The sequence below is a fragment of the Rhincodon typus genome, chromosome 21 (genome assembly GCF_021869965.1).
Source record: "Rhincodon typus isolate 14 chromosome 21, sRhiTyp1.1, whole genome shotgun sequence".
In the NCBI taxonomy this organism is placed as follows: Eukaryota; Metazoa; Chordata; class Chondrichthyes; order Orectolobiformes; family Rhincodontidae; genus Rhincodon; species Rhincodon typus.
Window position 1 is genome coordinate 36341238 of NC_063352.1, and position 24453 is coordinate 36365690.

At 39.6% G+C, this 24453-nt stretch overlaps 2 protein-coding genes across 2 annotated transcripts in view; both read right to left on the reverse strand.

The window, feature by feature from the left end:
* Positions 1-24453, reverse strand: part of trap1 (TNF receptor-associated protein 1) — a 187805-nt gene that overhangs the window by 35756 nt on the left and 127596 nt on the right. The gene's annotated exons all lie outside the window — the stretch shown is intronic.
* The window catches only part of crebbpa (CREB binding protein a), a 125520-nt gene that overhangs the window by 7175 nt on the left and 93892 nt on the right, over positions 1-24453 (reverse strand). Inside the window, exons 7-12 of the mRNA XM_048609655.1 lie at positions 23683-23945; positions 22313-22459; positions 21885-21998; positions 18237-18402; positions 16736-16903; positions 6395-6556 (exon numbers count right to left, since the gene is read on the reverse strand). Of these exons, the coding sequence (XP_048465612.1) occupies positions 6395-6556; positions 16736-16903; positions 18237-18402; positions 21885-21998; positions 22313-22459; positions 23683-23945 (1020 nt within the window). The remainder of the gene's footprint in view (positions 1-6394; positions 6557-16735; positions 16904-18236; positions 18403-21884; positions 21999-22312; positions 22460-23682; positions 23946-24453) is intronic.

The following is a 24453-nucleotide window of genomic DNA, read 5'->3' on the forward strand; positions in this document are numbered from 1 at the left end:
ACCGCATCCCAAAACCAGTCCAGCTCGTCCCTGCCTCCCTAACCTGTTCTTCCTCCCACCTATCCCCTCCCCCCACCTCAAGCCGCACCTCCATCTCCTACTGACCAACCTCATTCTGCCCCCTTGACCTGTCCGTCCTCCCTGGACTGACCTATCCCCTTCCTAACTCCCTACCTACACTCACCTTTCCTGGCCCCATCCCCGCCTCTTCGACCTGTTTGTTTCCTCTCCACCTATCCTCTCCTCTATCCCTCTTCTATCCGCCTCCAACTCTCTCCCTATTTATTTCAAAACCCCCTTCCCCTCCCTTTTCTGATGAAGGGTCTAGGCCCGAAACGTCAGCCTCTCTGCTCCTATGATGCTGCTTGGCCTGCTGTGTTCATCCAGCCCTGCACCTTGTTGCCTCGGATTCTCCAGCATCTGCAGTTCCTACTATCTCTGATAACAAGGCCTGGTGTGTTGGTTGGGGGCTAAGACATGGGAGAGTTCAGGCCCTAAAATTATTGAACTCGATATTGAGTTCCGAGGGCTGCAGGCTCCCCAGGCAGAAAATGAGGTGCTGTTCTTCCAGCTTGTGCTGAGCTTTGCTGGAACACTGCAACAAGCCTGAGACAGAGATGTTGGCCAGGGAACAGCCTGGTGTGTTACAATGGCAGGCAACTGCAAGATCAGGGTCTTTTTTGCAGGCAGAACGTAGATGTTCTCCAAAGCGGTCACCCAATGTGTGCTTCGTTTCCCCAATGTAGAGGGGACCTACTCCAGGAGAAGTGCTACCTCACCCGGAGGGCATGTTTGGGCCCTTGAGCTTTTCCAGCAACTTTTGTTTTTGTTTCTGATTTACAGCAACTGCAGTTCTTTCAGTTTTCATCGTTACGTGATCCTGCTTTTAAACAAAGAACAAACAGCAGCACAGCACAGCACAGAACCAGGCCCTTTGCCCACCAAGACTGCACTGACACATAATGCCTTTCTAAATTAAGAATCTTTTGCCTCTATGCTGTCTGTATCCCTCTACTTTCTATTCATATATCTGAAAAGATGCCTCTTAAACATTGCTATTGTATCCGCCTCAATTACCTTCTCTGGCAGTGCACTCCAGGCAACTTACCACCTTCTGAGTGAAGGAGATGTGCCTCTCACATTTCCTTTAAACTCACCCACCCTTTTACCCTAAACACATGTCCCCTGGTAACTGACATTTCCTCCCGGGGAAAACGACTCTTTTATTTCGAAGTTATCTGCGAACTGTCTCAGTTTAGCTTTAGTCAACTACTTCAGATAATCCACTGTTACATCTTCCACATCTAGAAGACCCTTTGCAACATTCAAAGCCATCTTCAAAACTTATGTAGTAAACTGCACCACAATGCAGCCATTTTATGTCTAGAACCATCACATAACAATTATTTTAACAAAGAAACACAAATCCCTCTTAAATCCAGTGAACCCAAATTCTGCAAGAGTCCCACTTATGAACCTGCTGGTATTATTATTGGGCAAGCCAGAACCCAGATTAAAATCTGGATCGTTTTTAACAAAGTAGCCTTTCACTCAATGCTGTGGAGCAGGTTTTAACAATAAAGCAGACATTTATTATGCTAAAAAATGTAGAATAGAATAAACCAAGCTTTATATATACAACAATTTGAAAGATTTTGAAAAATATGTTCTTTTCTATCTCATCTGTAAATCTGACTTATGTTTCTTTCAATTCCTGGTGTTTGAAAGCTGAACAGCCTTTTTCTTGATTAGTTACATAATTGAGGTTAGACTTCCTAGCCTTTGAATAACTCCTTCAGGCTTCTAACCAAACACTTTTGGTCTAGAGCTTTCAACTTACATTGAGATAACCTATTTACAAACTGTTCTAAGTGAATTCCTTTCTTTAGGAGCAACTGTTTCATACATTTAACTACAAACAGAACTTCTGCAAATGGTCAGAATTTTCTGAGGAAGAGTCTTGACCCGAAATGTCAGCTTTACTGCTCCTCTGATGCTGCTTGGCCTGCTGTGTTCATCCAGCTCTACACCTTCTTTCTCATGTTGTTTTAGAAAAAGTCATGGCTCTAGAAATACTGATAGGTTAAATATTAAACCAAAACCGAAAGAACTGCGGATGCTGTAAATCAGGAACAGAAACAAAAGTTGCTGGAAAACCTCAGCAGGTCTGGCAACATCTGTGAAAGAAAAAACAGAGTTAACATTTCGGGTCCAGTTCTGAGGAAGGGTCACTGGACCCGAAACGTTAACTCTGTTTTTTCCTCTTCTGAACCCTCTCCAGCTTGAAAATATCCTTCCCATAATTGGGTAACCAAAACTGGACACAGTATTCCAGAAGAGGCCTTACCAGTGTGCCGTACAACCTCAACATAACATCCCAACTCCAATACTCAAAGGAGTGAACAATGAAGGCAGGTGTGCCAAACGCCATTTTAACCACCCTGTCTACATGTGATGCGAACTTTAAAGAATTATATACCTGCACCCCTAGGTCCGTCTGTTCTACAACACCACACAATTGTATAACACCATTAATTGTATAAGCCCTATCCTTGTTTGTTGTATTAGAAAGCCATATATTTATCCAGATTGAACTCCATCTGCCATTTGTCAGCCCATAGTCCCATTTGATCAAGATCCCCTTGTAATCTTAGAGAACTTTCTTCACTGTCTACAATTTTGGTGTCATCTACAAACTTACTAACCGTGCCTTCTATATTCTCATCCAAATCATTTACATAAATGACAAACAAAAGAGGACCCAGAACCCCGTGGAACATCGCTGGTCATGGGCCTCCAGTCTGAAAAACAGCCCTCCACCATCACTCTCTGTCTCCTGCCATTAAGCCAACTATGCATCCAATTGACAAGCTCACCCTGAATCCCATGTGACGTAACTTTTCTAATTAGTCTACCACGTGGAACCCTGTCAGAAATCACATGACACCAGGTTATAGTCCAACAGGTTTATTTGAAAACATAAGCTTTTGCAGCCTCAGTCCTTCAACATCTGAAGAAAGACTGAGGCTCTGAAAGCTTGTGTTTTCAAATAAACCTATTGGGCTATAACCTGGAGTCATGTGACTTCTGACCTTGTCCACCCTAGTCCAACACTGCCACCTCCACATCATTTGGAACTTTGTCAAAGGCTTTACTAAATTCCAAACAAACAACATCTACTGCTCTGCCATCATCAACCTTTTTGGTAACTTGCTCAAAAAACTCAATCACTATTTTCCTCACACAAAACCATGCTGACTATCCCTAATCAATTTTTGCCTCTCTAAATATCCGTAAGTCCTATCTTTTGTAATCACCTCCAACAATTTAGCAAAAACCGAAGTCAGACTCTCAGGTCTATAGGTCCCTGGTTTCTCCTTATAACCCTTCTTAAACAAAGGCACAACATCAACCACCCTCCAGTCATCAGCACCTCACCCCTAGTTATAGATGATGCCAATATTTCTGCAAGGGGCCTCGCAATCCCCTTCCTTACTTCCCACAACATTCTGGGATACATTAGGTTAGGTCCCGGAGATTTATCCAACTTTATATTGTCTAAGACCTCCCTTATGTCCTCTTCTGTAATATGAACTGTTTTTACTCTGCATTCTCTAGACTCCATTTCTTTCTCCATCGTAAAAACTGACACAAAATATTCATCTCTCGGTGTTCAACACAAAGACAACCTCCTTTTAAGAGGCCAACCATCTCTCTGGTTACCCTCTTGCTTTTAATCTGTAGAATCTCTTTGGATTAGCCTTAACCTTATCTGCCAATGCTGTCTCATATCCCCTCTTTGCCTTCCTAATTACTCTCTTAAGAATGCCCCTACACTCTTTATATTGATTAAGAGATTCAATTGAACCAAGTTGTCTATATCTCAGAAAAGATTCTCTTTTATTCTTGACTAGAACCTCAATATCTTTATTCATCCATTGTTCCTTAATCTTACCAAACTTACCCTTCACTCTAACAGGAACAAAATGCCTCTGAACTCTCGTCATCACACTCTTGAACACGTCCCTCTTGTCAGACGTCTGTTTATGTGCAAACGGTCTACTCCAACCAACTTTTGAAAGTTCTTGTCTCATACCATTAAAATTTGCCTTACTCCAATTAAAATCTTTAACCTCTATGGAAGGCTTATCCTTTTCCATAACCATTTTGAAACTAATAGAATTATGATCGTTAGACCCGAAGTGTTCCCCAAACACTTCAGTCGCCTGCCCTGCCTTTTTGTCCAAAAGAAGGTCTAGTTTTGCTGCTTTTCTAGGAGCATCCACATATTGATTAAAAAAAAAAATTTCTTGAGCACCTTTGACAAATTCTTCACCATTCAAACCTTTAACACTATGGGAGTCCCAATCAATGTTTATAAAATTAAAATCCCCCATTATTACTACCCTGTTATGCTTATATATATCCGAGACCTCCCTACATATTTGTTTCTCAATTTCTCTCTTACTATTGGAGGGGCCTATAGTACAATCCCAAAGTGATCTCTCCTTTCTTATTTGTAACTTCTACCCATATATTTTCGGAAATATTTTCCCTTGTTACAGCAGTAATGTATTCCTTAATCAAAAATGCCGCACCCTCCTTTCCTGTCTCCTTTTCTATTCTTCCTATAGAATCGAAAACTGGGAACACCGAACTGCCAGTCTTGTTCATCTCTCAGCCAAGTTTCTGTAATAGCTACAATGTCCCAATCCCATGTTCTTTAACATGCTGTAATTTCATCAGCCTTACGTGTAAGACACCTTGCATTGAAATAAACGGAATTTAGTTCTTCAGAGTTACTACATACTCTTGACTCTCTCTGGTTTTTCTTTTTTTAATTGATGTGCCCTCCTCACATTCAGAACCTACCCCATCAATCCTTCCAGTTACACGGCTACTTAGAATTCCTCCACTCGTCTTCGTTATCAGTATAAAGTCTCCCTTAATAGAATGAGAAAATCTCCCTGCTAAGATATTGGTCCCTTTCCAGTTTAGGTTAGAACCATCCTTTCTGAACAGGCCTTTTCCATCCCAAAAGACATTCCAATTGTCCAAAAACCTGAATCCCTGAACAATATACGAGCTCTTCAGCCATGGACTTATGCCCTTTAACCTTTTGTTCCTTCCCTCGTTTGAGTTTGGCGTTGGGAGTAAACTAGAAATTACTACTTTCAAAGTTTCATTTTTTAATCTTCTCCCTAATTTCTTAAATTCATTCTGTACTGCTTTAATCTTTTCCCAAAAAATGTCATTCCTACCAATGTGTGCAATAATTTCTGGCTTCTCAATCTCACCTTTAACAATATGCTTGAAACATTTAGAAACATCCTTAATCCTAGCACCAGGAAAGCAACAACCCATCCTAAATTTACGCTCACTGCCACAGAATCAACTGTCTATGTCCTTGACAGGAGCGTGCTCAATAACAATAATTCTATTAAATCTTGTCAAATGTTGCCTAACACAAGAATCATTCCAAGTGTCCAACAGGTGACTGGCCCTTCCATTTTCTTCGGAGAGACTATCCCCTTCAACTGTTCCAAAAACTGGATATCTATTTGATAGAGGAAAAGCCATCTTTTGAAATACCTTCTTACCTTTCCTGACAGTCACCCATCTATCTGTCTGATCCTGCTGGGTAATAACTTTTCTAAGTCTACTAGCTACCTCACTCTGTACCTTATATATGGCCTTAATAATATTAAACCTGAAAAAAGATGTTTCAATAGCATTTTAAATATAAAATAAACTACCTTTCTTTACCTCCAGAAAATAATGTTAAAATTGAAAAAAAAGTTCATATATATCAAACATATAAAAATTATATAAAATCAACCACTTAGTTGATTAATTGAATAAAAACGATTCCTCTTCAATAAATTCCTCGAAGGGAAAAAGGTCTTCTCCAGAACTGACTCTCCAGAACAAAAACACAACTCCTTATTTAAAAAAAACTGTACATTTTTTCAAAAAAACCTTTGCAATGTTTAAAAAAACCCTCTAAAACACATATAGACATTTTAATTTCTGAATTAAGAATAAAGAAAACCTCAGCTGTTCACTGTAGACCCTTAAAAAAAGTCAATTTGAAAAAAAAAAGTTTTTTTTGTTAAAACAAAATGGAAAAACATGTTAGTAAACTGTAAGGACTACAACAACTGTAAATCTGTAAAAAATATATAATAAATCTTTAACTAAGCCTGCAACCCCAGGAGCAGCTGCAACATCCACATTGCTTGAATTCCTGAGCCACTTCTCTAAGGGGATGGTAGTTTTTAAAAAAAAATCATGTTTGAGGACAAATGTACCCGATGTTTTCAGGACAATCAAATGTATAGGAAGAAAAGGAAAGGTACTTAATTAGGCAGAATTTAAGAACTATTTACAGTACCTCTTTATGCTTTTCCATGGTTGCGTACAACTTCTGCGACAAGTCATTAGCTACATTTGGCATTCCAGGCTTTTTCTTGTTGGCGCGGCTAATGCTGCTTTTATTCTTATTTGTTTTCTTGTTGTTCTTTTTCTTTGCATTTTTGCTGTCTCCTTTCTTTCCCTAGAAATGGGTATAAAAAGATAGTTAACAACTTTAGGTGCCCGATACAGAACAGTAATCCACCATGACTGTTCTTCTAAAGGCTATTTTAAATATAGAACGTAACTGAGAAAAGTATTCTTTCCGACTTCATTTTCCTATACGTGCTAAGATTTTGTGCTTGGATTCTACTTCACTGCAGACTCTTTAATCACAGCATATGGATTTAAGAGCATAAGAATTGGAGCAGCAGTCCATATGACTTGTCAAGTCATAGCTAAACTTTCTCAATTCCATTTTCCTGCCCATTCCTTGTGTTCATTGATTCCCTCAGATCAAAAATCTGTCTCTCTCAGCCTTGAACATGTTCAATGATGAAGCACCCACAGCTCTCCAAGGAAAAGAATTTCAAAGATTCACAATGCTGTGTGACGAAGTTTCACCTTAGTGCAGCTCTGAATGATAGGCCTCACCCTGAGGCTGCCATATTGCTCCAGCTTCGTCAGGGAGGGGAAGCAACTCTCATGTATTTGTCTTGCCAAGCTCCTCCAGAATCCTGTACGTTTCAATAACATCACCTCTCATTCTTCTAAATGTCGAGTTCTAATTTGCTACGTTTCTCATCTCAGGACAACCTTCCGAACCCAGGAGCTGGTCTAGTCAATCTTTGCTGTATGACCTCCCTCAAAAATGGAGACCAAAACTACACACAATATTCCAGCTGTGGTCTGACCAAACCCCACACAACTGTATAAAAAGCAAAGTACTGAAGATGCTGTATATCTGAAACAAGCATAGAAAATACTGGAGAAACTCAGCAGGTTTGGTACAATCTGTGGAGGGCGCAAAACAGAATTAATGTTTTGAGTCTGATATTAGCAGTCATAAAATACTTGAAACATTAACTCTGTTTCTCTCTCCACAGATGCTGCCACACCTACTGAGTTTCTCCAGCATTTTCTGCATTTGTCCCATACAAAAGAAGCAAGATTTCCTTGACTTGCATTCTGATCTTCCAATAAAGGCCAACATGCCACTTGCACTCCTAATCACTTGATGTACTTGCAGGTTTTGTTTCTTATACAAGTACACACAAACCTCTCCAAGCATCAACGTTTAAATGTTTAATGCCTTTAACAAGTATGCTGTTCTGTTTCTACAACTAAACTGAAAAACCACACACATCCTGTCATTAGCCTCCAAGTACCATCTTGTTGCCCACTCACTTAACTGGTATATCTCTCTGGTTCCTCCTATGCCCTACTCATAGCTCACATTCCAACCTACATTGTATTGACAGAAAAGCTAGATACTTTATTCACAACCTCATCTAAGTCCTTAAAGTAGATTACAAATAACTAAGGCCCCAGCACTGATCCATAAGGCTCTACTTATTGAAGTCAGCCAACTTGAAAGGACCCATTTATTCCTCTTCTATGCTTCCTGTTGATTAACCAACTCTCCATCCATGACAGTGACAGCTCAAGGTTGTTGTGACATAGTGCAAAAGCTAATGTAGAACCATTTGTGACGTCTTAGTGCAGGAGTTGGAAAGTGCTCAGGAATTTTAAAATCACAGATGGTTACAGCACAGAGTTGTCTCCTTCTTTTGTCACTGTGTTTAGTGAAGCAGGTAGACTTATTGACATATTTCACCAATAGAACTGTGTGCCTTTTCTTGTTAGCTTTTCTAATTGGCTAAATCACATTAGTCATTTACCAAAACAGAGATTAAAATTTGAATCACAACTTTAAATGGTCACCAGATTTTGCCAGTCCAGATCTTAATCAAGTTATCAAACCTCCATGCTGATTCCACGTCAAAACTGAATTATTAACTCATCACCACAGACTTCATATCTATTAAACGTGGTAGAAGGATCAGTTTTTAAATCATGGTTGGGTCAAAAGAGGTGTAAAATTTGAAACGAGTATTCCCATTCTTTCGTACAGGATTTTTTTGTCCACGATTAGTAAATTTGAAAGGCAGGAACAAGGGCAAATGCTGCTTGATTCAAATCCACTTATCTTGACATTACATTTTGGAATGTACTTGCTTTGCAAAGTATCATTTGGTCAGGCAGCAATTTCAGACTGATTGGGACTACTGCTGGTTCCCATCTTAGCCGTCAAGAACTTCAATTCTCTGACAGCAACTCACCTAGTCTCATCTCCTTTGCTTTATCACTGCATATTTTTTGGAAAATATTATCATCCAATTCTGCTTTGAAAGTGAGGATTGAAACTTCCTCCAGAATATTCTCAGGTAGTGCATCCCAGATCTTAACCACAAACTGCATAAAGACATTTTCTTCATGTCATACAGTACAGAAGCAGGCTCTTCGGCCCACCATGTCTATATCAACCAACAAACACCAAACTATACTAATCGCATTTACCTAAATTTGGTCCATAGCCTACTATGCCTTGACATTTTGAGTGCTCATCCAGATACATCTTAAATGTTGCCTCAGTACCTGCCTCCGCCACCCTCTTGGGCAGCATGTTTCTAATTTTTGGGTTAAAAACAAAAATTCCTCAGATCACTTCTATCCACTTACTTCGCACCTTCAACTTTTGTCCTCTAGTCTGCATGGGGAAAAAGATTCTCACAATCTATTCTATGCCTCTCATAATTTTGTGTACCCCAATCAGATCACCCCTCAGCCTCCTCTGCTCCAGGGAAATCAAGCCCAGCCTATCCAGCTTCTCCTCAGAACTGAGACTTTCTAATCCAGGCAACAGCCTGGTCAATTTCCTCTGCACCATCTTCAGTGTAATCAAGTCCTTCTGTACAGTGTGGCAACCAGAACTGCACAGTATTCCAACTGTAGCTATCCAATGTCTTGTAAAGTTGCAAAAAGACTTCCCAACTCCTCTACTGTACGCCCTGACTAATGAAGGTAACCATCCTGTACATGCTTTCACCACCACCCTGTCTACCTGTGGACTTGTATACCTTTGCTACTCAATACCCCTAGGGGCTTACCATTCATTGCCTAAATCCTTCCTCTAACAGACCTCCCAAAATGCATCACCTCACACTTATTAGGATTAAATTCTATCATTGCTCCTCCCCATTTACCAGTTGATCAATATCAGACTGCAACCTGAGACCATCCTCCTCACCAACACTGCCAATTTTTGTGCTCTCTGCAAATTTACTAATAATACCTTCTACTTTCACATCCAAGTTGTTAATATACACAACAAACAAGGGTCCAAGCACTGACCACTGGTCACAGGCTTTAAATCACAAAAACAATCCTCCACTATCATCCTTTGCCTCCTATTTGCAAGCCCACTTTGAGTTGTGTTTGCAATTTGTCTCAGATCAGCTTTCCACATGGGACCTTGTCAAAGGCCTTACTGAAGTCCACGTAAACAACATCAACTGCACTACCCTCACCAATATGTTTAGTCACTTTTTCAAAAAACAATTAGTCAAAAAGGATTTCCCTTTAACAAATCTGTGCTGACTATCCCTGATCAATCCCTGCCTTTCAAAGTGTTGATTAATTCTGTCCCTCAGAACTTTTTCTAATAATTTCTCTACCTTGGACATAATTGGTCTGTAATTTTCTGGCCTATCCCTGCTGCATTTCTCACTCATTAGCTATTCTCCAGTCATCTGGCACTTCACCAGTGATCAGCAGTATGTTGGCTCAGTGGTTAGCACTGCTGCCTCACAGCACCAGGGACCCGGGTTCAATTCCACCCTTGGGCAACTGTCTGCGTGGAGTTTGCACATTCTCCCCGTGTCTGCGTGGATTTCCTCCAGGTGCTCTGGTTTCCTCCCACAGTTCAAAAGTTGTGCAGGTTAGGTGGATTAGCCAATTTAAATTGCCCGTAATGTCTCACCTAACGTAGGTTAGGTGGGTTAGCCGTGGGAAATGCAGGATTACAAAGGAAGGGTAGGTTAGAGAGTTTGGGTGCGATGCCCTTTGGAGAGTCGGTTGGACTTGTTGGGCCAAATGGCCTGTTTCCAACTACCTGTAAGTAGTTGCTAAAGTCTATGTTTGTCAGATCCTGTATAATGATATTGAAAGTGGCCTTCGACTTGTGCGCTATCTTTATCCCTTTGCATAATGACTCAAACTTAGAATTATGTCACTATCCTCAAGATATTCAGCCACTGACACTTCAATCACTTGACTTGGCCTCATTCTCTAGGATGTCTAGCATTGCCCCATTTCCAGTAGGGGTATCTACATACTGGCACACAAAGCTCTCCTGGATCCACTTTAAAAAAATTCCACCCAGCCTAATCCTTTCACTCTTGCGTGATCCCAGTTAATGCTAGCAAAGCTGAAATCCGCTACTTCTATAACTCTATTCCTCTCACACCTCTCTGCAATTTGCTTACGTATCTGCCCCTCTTAATCCTTGACTGTTGGGAAGCATGTAGTATAATCCCAGCAAAGTAATACCCCTTTTTTATTTCTAAACTCTACATAGATGGTCTCATCTGAAGAGCCTTCTAAAGATATCCACTCTCATTGCTGCAGTAACCATTTTTTTTTTTAAAATCTCAATTGGCATCTTCTGGTTTGTGAGCTATCTGCAAGTGCAAATAGTTTCTCTCTATCTACTCTGTCCAGAGACTGATAATACTATGGCTTTAAGAGGTGTATCAGGTCCTGGTATGAAGAAAGGTTGAGGCAGACGTAACAAGCAGTCTGCTCAAGTTCAATAAAGTAAACAGCTTGTGAGGCCTCGGAGTTTTTTTAAAATTGGAACAATAGAGGCAGCCTGAATGGGTGGGGTCAAGCTCCCATAAAACCAGAGTTTTTAGTATTGGCTTTCTGCAGTTGCTGGAGTCTTGAGGCTGGATTTGGAAGCTCTTGTTCCTTTCTCTGTTACAACTAAAAGCTGGGGCTCTCTTCCTGCTGCTAGAACTGCATGTGAGACAATTCATTTTACTGAATTTGCCTTTGCCAAAGGTGTATTTGTGCCACGTCACTATATTGGAACAGTTAATTAGTACTAGTCAGCATATATATTATTTTGTTAAGCATTTTGATAGAGTTGTATTTAAACCAATTCTTTTCTTGTTTTTATTTTGACTGTATGTTAACTGTAGTGTTAAAAAAGTGCGTTTTGCTTAAAGTCAATAGCTTGACCAATCGAATTGCATCTGGAAAGCAACGCCTTATACTTACCTTTAAGAAAATGTTGGGGTTTAGGCTGTCTTAATATATTTTGTGGGGGTCAGGATCAAAATTTCTAATTCCAGGTTGGGTTTAGGATTATTGGATTCAAAGGCAGTGAGTGGTGAGTGCTGGTGGTTTTTTTAATTTCGGGTATTGCATTCGGTTGGTTTAAACAGGGTGTGCCTTGCGTGATAATGCCTTCATCAATCGCTAAAAGTTTCTTGGAGGTGGAAGAAGTCACTTTGAGTGTTTTGCAGAAAGTGAGCTAGGCCAAGCTTTCGGAATTGGCAAACAAGTTGAAGTTAGAGTTGCCTCTGTCTGTGAGGAAAGGGGAAATAATTGCAGCAATAGTTCTACATTTACAATTGCCAGGAATGCAATCAGAATTATTGGAGATTGCTAAGCTTCAATTGTAAATGAAGCAGCTTGAATTAGAGGCAATGTAAAGGTTAAAAGAAAAAGTAAAATCAGCCCTGACAGAACAAAAAGGAAAGCATAGCCCTGGCAGAAAAAAAAGAAAAAGGAAAAGGAAAAGGAAAAGGAAAAGAAAAAGAAACAGTTTGAATTACCATTTAAAAACAGTAAAAAGAAAAGGAAAAGATGGCCCTAGCAGAGAAAAGGGAGGAGGAGACAGTTTTTGAACTTCAAAGGTTGGAACCGAAAATTCAAAGTTGACTTAAAATGGCAGAGGTTCAGGTGAAAGGTAGGAGTATTATTGAGGGCGTTGGAGAGCAATCTCGTCATAGCCAAAGGCCTGGTGAGGATCTGTTTAAACCTTTTTCATTTCATTTGAGAAAGTGGCTAAACAAACGGAATGGCTGGTGATCGAAACAAAGTTGGTAGGTAGAGCCTGTGAGGTATTTGCATGACTATCAGAGGTGGTATCTGGGGAGTATAAGGAGGTGAAAAATGCTATCTTAAGTGCATATCAGTTAGTACCAGAAGCTTACTGACAATGTTTTAGGAATTTGAGGAGGGAACGTGGTCAAATGTACACACAATTTGAAAGAATCAAACAAATTAATTTTATTGGGTGGATAAGGACATAGAAAATACAAACATGTGATGTTCTTGGAAAAATGGTTATTTTGGAGGAGTTCAAAAATTCGCTTCCTGAAATACTGAGAACTTAAGTGGAAGAGCAGAGAGTTAAAATGGCAAGATTAGCGGCCGAAATGGAGGATGATAACGAATGGTTCATAAATCAAAGCTCGGCTTCCGACATCAATTTCAAACCGTGAAGGATAGAAATTGGGGAAAAAGAGAAACCCTTAGGTGGTAAGGGAAAAGGAGATCTGATTGAAGATAATAAAGATAGTTTACCACGGGGTAAGAAGGAAACCCATGAGGGGGAAAGAGAAGTTTAAAACCTCTAGTGTTTTCACCGCAATAAAGCAGGCCACATGAAGTTGCAGTGTTGGTGGTTTAGAAAAAGCACTGGGAAGACAGACGTGGGCAAACAGGGTAATCCAGTGAATTTTGTTAAAGTGGTAAAGGAAAGCACAGTGGAAGCTAAAAGGCTGCGAAAGAATGTACAACCTGATCAGGTTGGTTAAGAAGAAAGTGCTAGATCCCTTTAAAGAATTTTCTTGTGAGAGTACTCATGTATGCCAGGAGGAGCAGGTAAAGAATTTAAGATTTTAAGAGATACAGAAGCAGGTCAATTATTGATGGTGAAAGATGAAGAGATATGTAATTCAGAAGTACTGCCAGAAAATGTGGTAATACGTGGAATTCATAGCGAGAAGAGCAATATTCCATTATATAAAGTGAGGTTGGAAAGTCCGGTGAAAAGTGATGGTAGGAATAATAGACAAATTCTTGATTTCAGAAATATAGTTTATCCTTAGTAATGATTTAGATGGATCACAGGTGGGAGTGATGCCAGTGGATGAAATACCAGTGGAAAATCAGGCAACTGAGGTATTATAGGAAGTATATCCTGGGATTCTTCCTGACTGTCTGGTAACAGAGTCACAAAGCCACGGGTTGAAGCAGGAGGAGAAATCAAGGAGTAAAGACAAAGAAGTTGAAATTCAATTATCAGAAACTATGTTTGATCAAATAGTTGAGGAAAAAAGAACAAAGGGTAGGTGGAGGACAATGTGGATATTTTTAATTCAGAGAAATTAGCTGAATTACAACAGAAAAAGGATTGAAACTGTGCCAAAACTAAACAGAAGAATCTGAGAGTTTCTCAGAATGTTACTATTTTAAAACAAAATCTTGATCAGGAAACAGAGACCATCACATATTCAGGCAGATGAGAGATGGGCAGAAGTTCATCAAGTTGTAGTACTGGTATATTCAAGAAAGGTGGTATTGCGGTTAACACAGGAATTACCATTAGTAGGTCATTTGGGAGTAAGGAAAACTCCAGCCAAAATACAAAAACATTTTTATTGGCCTGGGCTGCATTAGAATGCGGTTGGATTTCGCCGGACATGTCATATGTGTCATGTAATAGGAAAATCTCAGACATTGATAAAACCAGCACCCTTAACACCCATTCCCAAATTTGAAGAAACTTTTACAAGAGTCTTAATTGATAGTCTAGGATCCCACCTAAAACAAGAAGTGGGTATCAGTATTTGTTGACCATAATGGATGTATCTACTAGATTTCCAGAAACCAATCCATTATGCAGTACCACAGCTAAAAGCACTGTAGAAGAATTACTCAAATTTTTCACTAGATGTGGATTACTCACAGAAATATAATCGGATCAAGGGTCAAACTTTGCATAAAAGTTATTCAAGGAAGTTATGTATAGCTTAGGAATAAAACAACTCAAATCTACTGTGTACCATTCAGAATAGCAGGGAACATTAGAACAGTGGCATCAAACATTAAAGACCATGTTGAGGTCTTAGAGTCAAAACTATTCAAAACATTGGGATAAAGGAATTTCATTTGTACTTTTTGCAATTAGGGATGCACCAAATGAATCAACTAAATTCAGTCCATCTGAATTAGTTTTTGGGCATGAGGGTTAACAGGACCACTGAAATTAATTAAAGAGAAACTGGTGAGTCAGAGTTCAGACAGCACACATTTGGACTATGTATCAAATTTTAGGGGAAGATTAAACAGAACTAGACTGCATTTGAAAGTAGGTGATGAAACAGGAAGTAGACAAGAAAACAAAAATTCATAATTTTGCTAATGGAATTTAAGTCTTAGTGTTACTCCCAGTGGTAGGCGAACCTTTAAAGGCAAGGTTTAGTGGGCCTTATCAAATCGAAAGGAAATTGAGTGAAGTGAATTATTTGATAAGAACGCTAGATAGAAAGAAATCTCAGGGTGTCATGTGAATATGCTCAAAAGATATTCTGATTGGGAAGGATAGCAAAAGGAGAATGTGGTACTGGTTACCACAGAGAGTGAAGAACCAAGTTTATATAATTCTGAATTGGACATTCCTCAAATTAATTGGACAATGAAGAAGTTCTCAAAAATTGGCATAAATTACCAAGTTTCCTTCCAGTGGAAAATCAAAATGACTTGAGAGAGTTAGTACAATCACATGGGGAAATATGCAGGATAAGATTAGAAACACTAACCTGATTATGCACGATGTAGATATAGGAAACGCTGTTCTGCTATTTCAATTAAGCAACATCCTTATAGACTTAACCCTCTAAAGTTGGCACAGGTTTGAAAAGAGATTGAACGCGTGCTCAAAGACAATATAACCAGTGAGTTGCAACAAATGGAGCTCAACCATAACAATGGTGCCAAAACCAGATGGTACCCATCAATTACGTGGGGACTATCGCAAAGTCAATGTAGTTACAAAATCTGATTCGTATCCTCTTCCGCATTTGGAAGACTGTATTGAAAAAGTGGGACAAGCAACTTGTATTTCTAAGTTAAACTTAAAGAATACTGGCAGGTACCTTTAACTAAAACAGGGAAGGAAATTTCAGCTTTCATGACACTGAATGGACTGTACCAGTTTAAAGTCATGCCAATTGGTGTTAAAAATGCACTAGCCACATTTCAAAGACTAACTAATAACGTCATTTTGGGATTACCCAATTGTGTGGTGTACATCGGTGATATGGTGATTTTTAGTCACACATGAAAGGAACATTTGGATCATCTCCTGGAATTGTTTGATGGACTTCGGGAGGTGTGCTTGGTGATAACCCTGGCTAAGAGTGAGTTTGCAAAAGTCCAAGTCATGTTCCTGGGCCGTACCACAGGACATGGTAAAATGGTCCCACAGGATGTGAAAACAAAGCTTATTGGAGAATTTCCTACACTATTGATGAAATGGCAAGTAGTACGATTCTTGGGTCCGAGTGGTTTTTATTGGAAGTTTGTACCAAATTTTAACAGTGTGGATACTCCACTGACTGACTTGTTGAAGAACTGCAGAAAATTTGAATGGATGGAGGAATGTCAGAAGACATTTGACAGCCTGAAAGCTGTGTTAGCCACTGCTCCAGTGTTAGCTACATTTAACTATGCAAAGACACTCAAGGTGGTTACCAATGTGAGTGATGTGGGTGTAGGGGCTGTACTCTTACAAGAAGACATCAAGAAGATAGAAAGATCTATTCGGTATTTTCCAGAAAACTGAATAATCAGCAACAGAAATATTCCACAATTGAGAAGGAGAGCTTAAGTTTGGTGTTGGTGTTGCAATATTTCAACATTTACATTGCCAGTAATGTGTCTGAGACAATTGCATATACTGATCACAGCTCCTTAAAGTTTTTGGCAAAATTTACTGTTTATATGGAGCTTATTATTACAGCTATTCAATGTGAAAATTATACATGAGGCAGAGAATGTAATTGTTGACATGTTGTCGCGACTTTGATGAAGGAAGATGGAGGCATTTGATGGCAGGAGAAAACAGACTGAAATGGATTGTAGTAGTGAATGTTTGCATGGTCAGAGTCAATGAAACGTACAGGTACTGTAGTGTACTAATAGCATAAGGCTAAAGGTTTTTAAAAATGAAGCCATCTTTGTATATTAAAAAAAAAATCAATGATCCAGAAAATCCTGAGGACAGTCTCCTCGCAAAACTCACATCAGGGGTTTCACTGGGGATGCTGTTCTCTTCCCTCTTGCGTTCCTCTTCTTCCTGTTCCAATTCTTTTATGCTTTCTTCTAGTACATTGGGCCAAAAGTCACCCTCAAAATAGGGCAACTCATTTGCACTGGTCAGACGGTCTTCTGTTGCCTGTTTGAAGATATCCTGCCAGCAAAGCAAAAATAAATCACCATTAAACATCACAATCTCTTGTTAAAAAATCATATAATAAAGCAAAAAGCCTTTGCTTAAGTTTAAGTTAGTGTGAAAAGTAATCAAGGGATGCTACAGAATTTGACAATATACTATGTCAAAGAAGAGAAACATGTTGTTATTTTACAACCAAATACATACCAATTATTTAAGAGGGATTAATTGCTCTATTGGTAGTATTGTCATCTCTACATGAAACTTTTGTTGGTACATTACTGCATTCAAGATATTATCACTCAGCTTTTGACATAATTTAGCAACATTTCAATCTATATGGTCTAATTTACTGAGCTGTGCTGAGTGCTAGCTGGATAAACATGCATTTGTAGGGCGGGGGTCTTGCATTGATTAACACCAGTTACCCTAATTTGGTTGATTTCAATGAGGAATTTGCAGGAAAAACCAACTGATTTGGCGAGAAAGACAGATCTAAACAGATAGCTTTAGAGTTGGTGATTTAAATGAACGGTTCTATTATCAACTTTAAAAGGTAGAATTGAGCAATCTAAGGATCTATTACACTTCTACTGAAGAATAGCCGTGAGTGCAGTAACTCTTTAACAGATATCTTTAGCTGCATGCGCATGAACATTGCCTTGCACTCAAATCTGCACCATACTGGAACCATTAGAAAAGCTTACAAGAATGGCTGCACAAAGTTTACTACAACTTAAAAGTATCATGGGTCATTTATTAACCACTGAAAATACTGGCCTCCTGTTTCAGGGCTCAAAGTCAGCTCACAGGAAGTGATGAGAAAGGGTGTTGTAAAATACCTGATGATAACACACTTTAAGACTTTAACCTGGCAGTAAAGTGTCAGATAATTGTATTTTCTGTGAAGTTATCTGCCCAACTATATTATCAGAAAGCAGTGAACATTCCCAGTTGTTATCGACCATGTGAAGTGCAAACTGCAAATTGCTCTGGCCCTTGGTAAGATGGAGAATGTGTGTCTGCCTGAATAAGACAGGTTAATTATACAGATTTTTAATAGTTTGTCCAGGTACGATTTTCATTTCTAAATAATTTTTGTATGGTGAGGGACACCTTTCACAGAAATCTTTGTTGCAGAGACCTGGGAAGTGCAACCATTTCAGATCATCTTGCAAGATCAAGATGAAGAGAGGAAGCTTGGGAGAATGTACCTTTGAACACTTTAGTTAGACAAATGAACAGTGGATAGCATTACAAATTACTATCACACTGAAGGGACTGAACTACTTTGGGGAATACATAAGCCACTTTTAAAACATAAGGAGGAAAACAGAACTTCAGAACAAACCTTATAATCATGTATGATTCGCTCAGCAAAAGCTTTATCCAGCATTTTCTTATACCATTCCTGCAATCGTTTGGGTTTGGGGATTTTCTGGTCTGCTGGATGGCAGTGAAAGATGTAATCATCACCTTCACTGGGAGGGCAAGCCCAGATATGGCCCTGTGTAAAGCTGTGGGAAACAGAGAACAAAATGCACTGTATTGTTCAGATAACTGTTACAGTACTAATCTAGGTCAGAAGTCACATGACACCAGGTTACCCCCAAAGTTTTTTTTGAAATCACAAGCTTTTAGGCTGCTGCTCCATTGTCAGGTGGACATCAAATAAACCTGTTGGGACTATAACCTAGTGTCATGTGACTTCTCACCTTGTCCACCCCAGTCCAACACTGTACCTCCACATTAGCGCTAATCTAAATCAGAAGGAAAATAGCAAAGAGATTTACTGATTTCAGTTTAAGTTCAAAATCAAAAACCTTAACTGTAAATAATACAAAATTTAATTACTGTGAATTTTGGAAATCTGAAATGAAAACAGAGAATGCTGGAAATATTCGGCTGGTGAGGCAGCAGCTATAGAGAGAAATACAGTTAAAATTTCATATCTATAAAACTTACAACAGAATTTAGAAAAAAAACAGAAACATTAAAAAGTTTAAAGTAATTGAAACAGGGAAGATGAAAAAAGAAGAAAAGGAAAAGCCTTTGATCGGGTGAAAGTCACAAATGAAAAATGGGGAACTTTTAAAAATATTCAACAACTCAGCACCCAGAATTCTTGGAGTGGAGAATTCTAAGAAGTTGGGCTTTACACTCTTCACCCAAAAAAAACCTTTGAGCATCTAAAATGCTGTCAAACCAATCATTGCAGCTCAAAAGATGATTAAGATTGGCAATACTCATCTGGATAAGCAGGACATATTAACCATAAAAATAGTATTTTATCAGGTATAAAAGCAGCATTAGGAATGTTGTAAAAGCATATGACTGCAGCAGTAATGGAATGAAGATACTTTTAGTCATGAACAAGTCAGATAACAACCATTAACGTCCATAGAATGGTTACAGTGTAAAATAATGCTAATTAACAATACAAAACTTTAGTGTCTCAAAGATTTGGTGTAGTGTGACTGGTTTTATTACATATAGATGGAGAAAAGTAATCAGATTTTAAATAGTTGTACATGAGGGATGCCATAAGAGTACATAAGCTTAAGCAATGTTAATAAACAGGGCAGGATATAAATATTAGGAAAATACAGACTAACATGGACTTTGAGGGGACATAAAATGTTTGGATTAGGCATTGTAGATCTACAATACATGAATATAAAATCCTAAGCAAGAATCTGGTTAGATGTCAAGAAGCAATTTCTCTCAAAGTGCCAACCATTGATCAGGTAGTATTGTTGCCTTTGAGTCACAGGTTCTGAGCTTAAAAATTCGGGCAACACTCTTGCATGGGACTGAGGGTGAACTGCATTTTTGGAGGCATTAGCTTTTGGATGAATGATTTAAACTGAGGCCCCATTTGCTCTCTCTGGTGGATGTGAAAGATCCAATGGTTCTGCTTTAAGAAAAGTAGGGCACTAATCCAAAATCTTTTGGTCAATACATGTAACTCAGTTAGCAGTATGAAAACTAACTGTTTGATCATTATTACATTGCTATTTGGGGGAAGACTGTTGTGTGAAAGCTACCTGTAGTGTTGTTTATATTACTACAGTGACTATACTTCAACAGTACACCATTAGTTATGAAGTACTTTGAGACATCCTATGGCCATGAAAACAGCTATGTAAATGCCAGTTTTAATAAAAGTTTATCTGATAAAAAACAAAACACATATGGAGGGTCTGTGGTGTTGGCCTCGGAAATGGAGGCAGTGGCATTAGCAGCGATGTCGATGGCGTTCGCTGTCCCGGAAGTGGTGTACCCGGCGGCGGTGGATGTGACGTCATCCGTGGGTGCTCCGAAAGTGGCCACACACGGCCAATAGCGGTGGGCACATTGTGGGAAAGGTCCTGGGTAGGGTTGGGGATTTGGGGGTGGGGGGAGGAAGCCCGTTTTGGGTGGCAGGCACCAGTAAGTTTACTGTACTTACGGTTTTTAGTGTCCAATAAAGCTGAGTGGAATTGAGAGTTCAGGTTGTGGATCCTACGAAGAATAAAAAACAGGAGAGGTCCTTTGCAGGTCTGGGAGAGGGAGGCTGTGAGCTGGGGTAGGCTTGATTGTAGTGCCAGGATATGCCGGCGCATCACTGCGCGTGTGTATTTCAGGAGTCGCAGGGAGAAACGTTTTTGGAGGATCTCAATGTTCTGAATGTAGACATTGTTGCTGCTGGGGCCAAATTGGGAAGGCCTGAATGTGGACTGTAGTCCATTGGGGATGATCCGGTTCCGTAGACAGGAACTAAGAAAGGTAATGTGGCTGTAGTACCTGGTTTGCTTCAGGACGTGGTCAAGCAGTTTCAAGGCCGAAGAGATTATGAGAGAGTTGCAGTGGGAGAGAGATCCACTGAGGATTTTCCGGAGGGAGGAGGGTAACTTCTTCAAGGTAGGCATCCTTAGAAGAGGCTTCGCAGTGGGGTTAAAATTGTTTCAGAGACAGTAGGATACTATCTCTGACACATATGGAGGGTACAGGTTCAAAGTTACTCAACAGTTCCCCTAATAAAGGGGTATTTGCAACTGAACTAGCCAGATTGTTATTAACTGGGATAAAAATTATGGTTAGAGATAGCAAGAACTGCAGATGCTAGAGTCAGAGACAACATAGTATGGAGCTGGAGGAACACAGCAGGCTGGGCAGCATCAGAGGAGCAGGAAAGTTGACGTTTTGGGTCGGGACCCTTCTTCAGAAATGGGGAGGGGGAAAGGAGCTGGGAAATAAATAGAGAGGAGGGGTGGGGCTGGGGAAGGTAGGTGGGTTGGTGATATGAGTGTGCAGGTAGGGAGTGGTGGGAACTGGTCAGTGGGATGGGTGGGGCGGATAGGTGGGAGAGAAGATGGACAGGTTGTGTTGGGTCAAGGAGACAGATGTGAGAGGGAGGGTTGGACATGGGATGAGGATGGTGGGGTGGGGAGATTTTAAAACTGGTCAATTCCGTGTTTAGGCCATCGGGCTGTAGGCTGTCAAGGCGGAATATGAGGTGTTGCTCTTCTAGTTTGTGGGTCGTGTCATTGTGACACTGGAGGTGGTCCAGGACAGACAGGGAGTAGGAGGTCTAGTCAAAATGGTTGGCGACCGGAAGGTGTTGTCATTTGTCGCATACAGAAAGCGCAGATGCTCTAGAAACAGTTATCCTGGGCCTCCTCCAGTGTCACAATGAGAGAAATGCTCCCGACCCGAAACGTCAACTTTTCTGCTCCTCTGATGCTGCCTGACCTGCTGTGTTCGTCCAGCTCCATACTGTGTAGTCCCTAAAAATTATGGTTATCAGTTTTCATGAAATTTTGTTTGACTGCCTTTGGAAATGAGTGGTTTTCCTGAATTAACTCCTCTTTCTTTCCATTCTGCCAAGATAGAGCAGTTCAGAGTGGTACAATAGTGTGTACAATAGGAGAAGGGCATAGCTTGTTTGCATTTCTTTTCCCTGTTACATAAAGACAAATAAATGACAAAGCCTGACTTTCATTAAAATCAAACTCACCCAAGTTTTTTCACATATTCCAGATAACCAATTAAGATTTCATGATAAACTGCAGTTCGGAGGCATCTTGGGCGGAAGAAGTGAATACTGTCGAGGTAAGATATGTACACACGTCTGCAAAATTTTGTAAGAAAAACAGGATCAGCCACTAGCTTGAGATTAGAAAGGTCATATTCTTCATTCATTAAACATCCACCTTATGGGGCCAAAATAAAGTGAATACTAGTTTAAAATACATGTTTCTCCTGCAACAAACATTATTGTTTTTGGTGCTTCAATCAGACACATTTGCCCACTCTTTTTAATAGCATGAAATGTTAATTTCTCTATTGTGCAAACTGCTACCATTACAAACTGAGGGGAAAAAGGGGAACTAAAACAAACTGCAAATAATTTGCTAAGATATTGTATGCATGGTTTGCCACTACCTTGTATTAGGAGTTGGACAGTCTGATCCATATTCCTGTACATGCATTCCGAAGAAACAGACATCCACACCATCAATCTCTTCAAAAGCAAAAAGTGCTTTGGTTCTATAAGGAAAGGTCTCTGACATTTCGCCTGTGTCCACAAACCTGAAAGAAGAAAAGGGGCCACGTTTATGCAAAATCTGAACTACATTAGAGCACAATCTTCTCTTCGGTGCAGATGCAAAAAAATCTACTATTTAACAACCAATAAACGGCAAACCAGAGTAGGAATTGAGAAAATCATATCAAAACTTCTCCTCATATTGATGCAAAAAGTCAGAAACTGGAACATGCTTTGAGCTTATTTTCTCTTCCACAATTAGTCACATGAACTCTACAACACTGACAAAGCTGGAAGTGTAAATGTAGGCTTCCATACATCAATGGGTCTAGCTAATCTTATGAATCCAAAATTAACACCCAGCAGACAATGTAACAATGCTACAATTGTGCCTCAAATTTTTAAAAACTTTCTCAGATTTAGACCATCTGCACAACTGTGTTTTCCATTTCTTCCCTTCTTTACCCCGACACATCCAATTTACCTAGTTTGACCGAAATTTCATCTTTTGGAAATTTCTTCTCACTGTTTGCTTTCTCTAATCCTTTCCACTCAACTCATGACCATCTGTTCCTTTACCTGGCCTATTTCCACACTAACATCCAACTCATAACCTTTCTTATATCCTTCTCTTCAAAACTGACACCATCTTCTCTCAAAAAATTCATTCTAATCCATCAGGCCTCCAACAATTGTTCCATATTTTATTTCACTTTCCTGTCAATGCTCCTCAAACATATCATTAATAGTGTATTAATTAGGTGTTCAATTGTATTCATGTATTGGACATTAATTGAGGACTCACCTTGCTCATTCATGTTGGACCAGGTTGAAACGGTGTTGGCTGGGTTGGAAGTAGACAATATATAATGTGTCTAATAAATAAAAAGCTTTAAACATATAAATACTTGGTGCAGTATTCTAGTCTTCACACCACCTGGTGATCTGAGTTCTAACATTTCCCACAATCCCAGGGCAGTAACCATTCCATTCCAGACCCCATTTGACCCACTTCTGCCCGGAATTGAAATTAATGAATTATTTCACGTACTTTACCCGCTTCTTGTCCTAGCTGCATCATTTATCTGTCACCATCTCTTCCTGATCTACAAGCTGCCTCTCCAAATCATCATCTGCATGCACCAGTTCAACTTCCAGGAGTTTTCTCAGGCAGAAAGTAATTATAAAACTCACAAGTAGCCATATTTTTCATGACATTATAGATAAAGAATGTACTCAATAACTTCCAGACATTTCCTTCACTTGCCTGCTTTTCATTCCTGGTTTAACTTCCACAGTTTTATCAGAGCTGGATACTACACGAACATACACTTCGCCCGCCTCAGGATGATTCTGGCGTCGCAGAAATTTGTTCACTCTGTCTTCTAAATGATTCCCTAACCTGGTTGTCTGTAACCCTATAAACAGAAACAACGTAAGCAAACATGAGGAACAGAGTGAAATCCAGTTTACAATCTGCCAATTTCTCGAGTTAGGAGGTACATAATAATAATTAATTGGTAGAAAGCACTATGATAATTGAAGTGCGACAGCCATATTGTACAGGATCAAAAATCTAATCAGTACATATTTGTACACCACAATCTTTTGTTTCTGTTTAGGATAAATGCAGAGATAGCCATTTTGTAGAAGGGTTACGGCTTCCCTCATGATTCGTAAGCAGCAAAGCAATTCTGTCAAGAAGAATACAATAGCACCATATCCCCAACAGCTCTTTCTAGTCTGGTCTGTATTCCAGTATTACTTCCCATAGGGAGCACCCAACTGGACAGATACGATTTTAAAATCAATAATGAGAGCTTGCGCTGAGATCGAGTGGAAAAGAGCTTAAAATCAATCTTCTGAAAGGTGAAGACTGCAGGTAAAGTTCTGGGTGGCCAATTTACACAGGATAACAACTGCAGCTTTAGCTACGTACAGTCACAGCGTCAAACAAATGGAAACAGACTCTTTGGTCCAATCAGTCCAAGCCTATCTTTTTAAAATCTTTCTCCTCTCACCTTAAACTATGCCCCCT